General features: G+C 38.5%; 1 protein-coding gene across 1 annotated transcript; it reads left to right on the top strand.

The window, feature by feature from the left end:
* The first annotated feature begins 634 nt into the window (after positions 1–634).
* LOC100353374 (spindlin-2) lies at positions 635–1,318 on the top strand. Its single transcript, XM_002720048.2, has one exon. It carries the CDS (start codon positions 650–652, stop codon positions 1,316–1,318), a length of 669 nt encoding a protein of 222 aa, XP_002720094.2. The 5' UTR covers positions 635–649.
* Positions 1,319–7,496: the final 6,178 nt, after the last annotated feature.

Here is a 7,496-nt window from a genome sequence, read left to right as displayed (position 1 = left end):
ATGAAACAACAGGGAGACTGGAAAAAGTGACTTGAGGTATCAGGGATGGGGGGGGCGGGGTGAGGGCTCAAAGAACATCAAGATGGTATATAAAGGTGGCAAAGAGAGAATAGGTTTGTGGTTGGAGCACACTGGCGAAATGGGGGTGTCCACGATTAACAAGTAGGAAGGATGAATAGCAAATGGCTGTAGACAAGAAACATGTGGAAGACATATACAGAAATGGAGAGATTAGGTGCAGACTTAAAAATGGGGGTGCATTAGCATGGCAAAAGAGAGACACACAATATGCAAAGGAACCCGTTCCCTCTGGTCGGTTTCTCGACCACTAATATCACCATAGCCATCTCTTCTGTAGCTCTCCTATGCAGCCAAACAAGCCTGCAAGGAGTGTGCTGTAGGCAGGAATCAAAGAGTGCTACTGTGTTGCTATGTGTTGCTACTGAACACATAAATAACTTGGCAGTGATGCACTTGTTGCACAGGAACATTGCAATATGAAGAGAAACTCACCTTATAGTATATTGAATGTTACTCCCTAGCATCTTCCCCTACAGCTATGAAGACACCTCACAAAAAGACACCAGCAGGACAACGATCCAAGGAAGCTGTAAGTCACCACACCATATCTACAAACATAGGGAAGAAAATGACCTCTCAAAAGAAGCAGAGGGGCAGACCTTTGTCCCAACACCTCAAGAACATTGTGGGTTGCAGAATTTCTCACGGATGGAAGGAAGGCAATGAGCCCATCACGCAGTGGAAAGGAACCGTTCTAGATCAGGTGCCTATAAATCCTTCCCTTTATCTGGTGAAATATGATGGAATTGACTGTGTCTATGGACTGGAACTTCACAGAGATGAAAGAGTTTTGTCTCTTAAAATTCTTTCTGACAGGGTGGCATCATCCCAAGTTAGTGACACCAGCCTTGCAAACACCATAATAGGAAAAGCAGTGGAACATATGTTTGAGGGTGAGCATGGTTCTAAGGATGAATGGAGGGGGATGGTCTTGGCCCAAGCACCTATCATGAAAGCCTGGTTTTATATAACCTATGAGAAAGATCCTGTCTTGTACATGTACCAGCTTCTAGATGATTATAAAGAAGGTGATCTCCGTATCATGCCAGAGTCCAGTGAGCCTCCTCCAGCAGAGAGGGAGCCAGGAGGAGTTGTAGATGGCCTGATAGGGAAACATGTGGAATATACCAAAGAAGACGGCTCCAAAAGGATTGGCATGGTGATTCACCAAGTGGAAGCCAAGTTTGATGATGATTTCCACATCTATGTCTATGATTTGGTGAAAAAATCCTGTTAGGGAAGAATTTGGCAAATTTGTGGATGCAAATGTGTAATATGTAAACATGCAAAAAATGTTAACTTGTCCATGTATTCAAAGTTTAAGGATCCCTGGTAACTCATCTTCTTAGCCACCATAACTGTTGTTTTGTTCTGAGACATAAAAATTCACGTGAACATGACATGTGATGTGTAAGCACTTTGTCTTGCTAAAAAGGTTGGACGTGTTTAGTGGATGGTGTGTGAAAGATAGGAACAGTTGTCCATTCAGTCTGTGAGTAAAGTTTAACTAGCATAATTAGTCATCTGAAAGGAAATGGGTCTTAGCTGCTTTGGTTGGGGATTGAGAAGTAACTAAAGATGGTGTAGGTGAAAGGAAAGGAGGAGATGATTGCCTAAAAAGAGATGAAGAGGGCCCAAGAGGGAAGAAACTCCCTGTTAGGGGAGGGGGGTCACTATGAGGGGGAATATCCAACTGGGAATGCAAGATCTGGACATAGAGAACAACATACAGAATAAATTTAGTAGAAAAGGACAAAATGAGTCTTAGAAGAGATCCACAGTAATGGAGAGTAAGATTAAGGTGTAAGGGAACCAGAAAGAAGCTAAAAGATACGCAAAATGGAGGGACTAGCCTGGGTGGGAGAAACTGAAGGGAGAAGGGACACTCAAGGAGGGATTCCAAGAAGAAATATTGACAGAGTGGATGAGAATACAAAGAAAGAGATGCGGGGAATGGGGCCCATGAAAGATGAGGAGATTCAGAAAAAGTTGGACTTCTGGCACTACTCCATATGGCTCTCTCTGACTAGGTGCATAAAGAAAGTAGCGATTGCAAAAGAAGTCAGATAAATTGTAGATTCTCTACAAGAGCATTTTAACAGGCATAAGTCAGGCAAATTAAGCAGGAGCATATAAGGTCTTTATACCAATAAGTCCTTTCTTCTTTCAGGGAGTTTGTGCCAAACCTACCCAGCAGAACCATAACCTTCAGCCTAATCACACTAACATAGTGTTCAATAAGTGCTGTTCTATGGTCTGTCTCATATTTACTATACAATACATGTGCAAGAATATTCGACCTGAAAGTTCATTGATTCATTTTCCATTCAAAGATAAACAATACTTGTGGAGAATGGGTTGATTGGGCTGTCAGAATTTTTTAAATGTGCCACTTTGTATTTGAAGAGTATTTTATCCAGAAGAATAAAATGCTACTGGATTCTAACCAGCACCCACATGGGATGCTGACATTGTAGGCAGCAGCCTAACCAGCTGTTACCACAAGGCAGGTCTCATGATTTGTCCATTTCTGAAAGCAGGGTGCTAAAATCCTCCACTACTAGTGTATTGGAGAGTTTCTCTCTCTGTCTCAAGATTTGCTTTATATATCTAGATTTCTAATATTGGGTGTATGTTTAAAGGTGTTATGTGCTCCTAGAGGACTGAGCACTTTATCATTATATAATGATATAATGACCTTCCTGGTTTCTTTTCATTGTGGTTCATTTAAAATCTTTTTTAAAGTAGAACTACTCTTGTTTTTGGGGTTTTGATTTGCACGGGATATCTAGTTCCAGCCTTTCATTTTTGTTGCCTGTGTGTTGTTAGAGATGAAATGAGTTTGATATGAGCAGTATATAGTTGGACCGTGTTTTTTATCTCTTTGATCATTCTATGTTTCCTAATTGGAGAATTTACTCCATTAATATTTAAGATAAATATTGCCAGGTAAGTTTTACAATTGCCATTTTCATATTTGTTTTGTAATTTTGTTGTAAATTTTCCTTCTCTCCTCTCTTAAAATTTTCATTTGTGGGTAAGTAATTTTCTTTAGTGCTGTACTTTGACACCTTACATGTCATTTTTGGTAATTTTTATTTGCCAAAAGGCTGACAAATATTTCTTTGGGCTATAAAAAGCTATCTTGAAATGCTAACAATTTTTAAAGATTTATTTATTTATTTATTTGAAAGGCAGAGTTACATAGACGGAGAGACAGAGAAAGATTTTCCATTCATTGTTTCATTTCCCAGATGGACACAATGGCCAACACTGGGCCAGGACAAAGCCAGAAGACTGGAGATTCATTCAGGTCTCCCTCGTGGATTGAAGGGACCCAAATATTTGAGCTTTCTACTCTTGGGTGTCAGGGGCACAAACACTTGGGCTGTCCCTGACTGCTTTTCCCCAGGATATTAACAGGGAGCTGGATCGGAAGTGGAGCATCCAGGAAATGAATCGGCACCCAAATCATATGCCGGCATCGCAGGCAGAGACTTCACTCACTATGCCACAATCTCAGCCCCAAAATGTCAGCAATTTTATATTGGTTATAAATATAAAGAATGAGACCAAAAAATGAACCAGTAGTAAATCCTAATAAAGAACTATATATATGGACTCCAGTCTTCTCTACATTTGGAATTTTTGATGTTACATTTTTACCTGTTTCCATATTGCTTGTTTCTTAATACTTGTATGTAATAATTTCACTTTTTAATCTTCACTCTAAAGATATAAATTCTTTACACATCATATTTACAATGTTGCAGTATTCTGAATTTGTTCACACAGTTACTCCATCCTGTGAATTTTCTATCTTCTGATATTTTCTTGTTATTCATTAGAATTTATTGTAATACACAGCTGATGGTGACAAAATGTCTCAATTTTTGTTTGTCTGAAAAGATCTTATATCCCCCTAATATATAAAAGATAGCTTTGCTGCATACAATATTCCTGACTGGCATTTTTTTTTTACTAAAGTACTGTGAAAGTCTCCTCCTACTCCCTGCTGGCCTTTATAAGATTTCTGCAGAGAAGTCTGCAATCAGGTGGACTGAGACCACTTTATGTGTCATTATGTGTTATTTGCTTTTATTCTCTACACTTTTGAGAATCCTCTTTATCTTTAAGCATGGAAATCTTGATCATAATATGTCTCAGGATAGACTTGATTGGATTGAATTTGACTGATGATATTTGACCTTCTTTACCAAGATAGTTATATTGTTCTCTTGGTTTGGGAGGCTTTCTATAATTATCTGTTTGAATATAATTTCTACCCTTTTGGCATTTTCAAGTCCGTCTTGAATCCCAGTAACTCAGATATTTGCTCTTCTCATGCTAACTTGTAGTTATTGTGAGCTTTTTTCATGCCTCTTGATTCTTGTATCTCTTCCAGTTGTGTATTTACAAATAATCTTTGAGTACACTAATTCTTTCTTCCTTTCAATATATTCTGTCATTCATGCTTTCTTATTTTTAATTTACTTTAGTGTATTTTTCAGTTGAGGGATTTTTACTTGTTTTTGCTTAATGATTTCTGCATCTCTGTGAAATCTGTGTGAATCTTATTGACTTTCAGTTCCTGGATAGTTGTTTTCTGGCACCTTAGTTTGTTCTTTAGGTGAAGTCATAGTCCCCTTGAAGTTCTTGACATTCATTGATGTATCAGTTCCACTGGGAATCCGGTTCATTTGTGGGTGGTGTATTACTCTGCTTTTGGTTACTTCAACTAAAATACCTGAGAAGAGCTTCATGGAAAAGAAACTGTTTTTTAGTTTAAATTTGGAGGCTATAGTTCAGGATCCATTATCCTCATAGTCTGCTGACAGGTGAAATCATATCATGGCAGATGCAGAGGAATAATCACATGGTGAGCCAGAAAGCAGAAGGAACAGATAGGTAGAACTTGAACTCAAATAATCAACTCTCCTGAGAACCACCTTCTACACTGGCATGGCCTAATGAACAAAGGACCTCCCACCATATCCTAAATCTCAGATGCCAAAGTTAACTAAATTTTCCACATTTAATCCATTGATTATTAACATTAAAACATTAATTTAAACATCTGGAGAGTCAAACTTTTTTACACCATCCTTCTTGAAATTCTAGTCTTGTTTTCTGAGACTATGGATATCTCTGCTATTTCAGCACTAGATGGCGCCCTAAGTAGATATTTGCCCTAGGTCCACTGAATGTTTTTTACAGATTAGGTCACTCAGTACTCAGCAAATTCAATATTTGCCAAGTCTGCAGTTTAAGCGTTGTTCTGTATAAACTGAAGAAGTGCCTAAAAAAAGTGCAGTCTGTTCTACAAGCTTCTTTCTGGGCAATAAGTAGTGATAGTGATGAGCTTAAGATTCCTTGTTTGTTGTTCACCAAGGCCATAATGCTAAATCATATCTGGATGGCACAGCTCACCAAGATCAGTGTAGCGTATGAGTTAGGAAAAAGCTCATTCTGCTATGGTGTATGTGACACTGAGGTGTATTTGTGATGATTCCACAAATGCAAACCATTAGTTATAGGACTCTCTACGAGGACTATGGAACTCCACTTGGCACTGAAACACCTACAGAGACTCTGTCTATTGGCACTATCCTGGGGACAGGGTCTACTGCTGAATTCTGGGTTTTACCACCTTAGCACTGAGTTCCAAAAACAAGCCTGTGATTCTTTGCTGTTCCCACAAGATTATAGGAAGGATGCACAGAGGCAGGCCCCAGCTACACAGATAAATACTAGGTGGATCACACTTGGCTCCATAGTCACCAGGCTCTTTGTAACCCTGCGAGTGCATATGAAAGGTTGGTGATTCATATCAAACAAGTCTTTCCCACCAGGGCCCATGTCTTGATATGATAGTGGGAAAAATTTGGAGAGTATCTATAGGTATTTATCTAGCAATAGAAATAATCAGAATCTGATCAGTGTTGGGTTTCACCAGTCCAACCCTGCAACTGAAGACAATTCTGTGAACCATGATGGCTGCCCAAAGTTGGAAGAGGGTGATAAAGGCAGCCCTATGGCCACTGAGCATGGTTCCATCCTGTTCACACCTGGGTCCCACAGTCACTGATGCCCAAAAAGATCTGAAGTAATACACCAAGCCAACCCAAAGCTGGTAGTGATACAAACCAAAATGAATCTGAGCCACTGGACCATATGTCTCTGCCTGATGCCAGGCAAATCTAGAGACTCACTTTGTGAGCACTGGCCAGGTTTAGAGGCCTTTTTGTTCAAAATCTTAGCATAGAAGGTCTAATTCTGAGCCCTAAGGTGTTATCCTTAATTTCCTCTCTTGACTTCTCTGTATGGCTAGAGCCTCACTTTCTATCAGAAGTTAGGGAAGGAGTATCAGAGGCCAATTGGCTAAGGAGGTTCCAAATACTCAGTTCACAGGTATGGGCTTGGGGGCAGGGTCTGAGTGTTCAATCCAACCCAGTCCTGCACTGGAATTCTTTTCCTTCTTCTTTGAAGTTGGAGATGTCTCTCTCCATGCTATGTTTCTTGGACTAGGTGAAGGGTGACTCAGACACTTTTCCTTCTTGCTTTCTTCAATGTGACTTTTGTTATGATTATAAAAATCATAAATATAAAAAATGAAGCACTGTAGTCTCTCACCTGGCTTCTGTTTCTCTTGTAAAGGTGGCTTGGTGTGTGTGTGGTTGTTCAAGACAGTGTCTCTGTAAAGGAGGTGGCTGCTGGAGCATCTTATTCAATCACCAACTTGATTCCTACTTAATACTTAAATTTTGAAAGTAAGATTTATAAAACTTTTAGAGTAAAATGTAATAAACTTTTCTTTATCTCCTTGGAAATTGAGAAAATTTTATTTACAAGTATAAAATGCAGATACTGAAGGATATTAATATATTAGAATACAACTCACAATTATAAAATCCATCACAAAACAGGAAAATCAGCTGTGACTACAAACTAGGATAGTTACTAAATAAAATAAGTAAATAAAGCCATAATCAACTGCTAAAGGCAAACTATCCCTAGAAAAATGGAGAAAAAGGATGTAAAAAGGCAAGTCACAAAAACAGTAGATCAATTGATCAGTAATTATTACTTTAATCACACTCATTATCTGACTAGCACACATACTCTTATAAGATTCGATGCAATTTGCTTAATTAAATGTTTATTTCTGTTTACCCTACCAGACGACAAGCTCTGAAAGTGAACAATTTTTCTTCCATTATATTCCTCATGTCCCAAATACTTAAGCAGAGCACTCAGAATAAGATAAGTATTCAATAAATACTTGTTCAACATGTGAATCTCACCAGGAATCTGTAAAAATTGGCCTTAGAATTACAGATGATTTCATATATATTAAATGAACAACAAGTATACAACTCAAAAATATGTATCAATTAGTTGAACAAATGGGTGAT

This window comes from Oryctolagus cuniculus, chromosome X (genome assembly GCF_051225735.1).
Source record: "Oryctolagus cuniculus isolate XC-2025 breed Fujian yellow rabbit chromosome X, ASM5122573v1, whole genome shotgun sequence".
Classification (NCBI taxonomy): Eukaryota; Metazoa; Chordata; class Mammalia; order Lagomorpha; family Leporidae; genus Oryctolagus; species Oryctolagus cuniculus.
The sequence above is the reverse complement of the archived record's forward strand: the minus strand, read 5'-3'. Positions and strand labels throughout refer to the sequence as shown.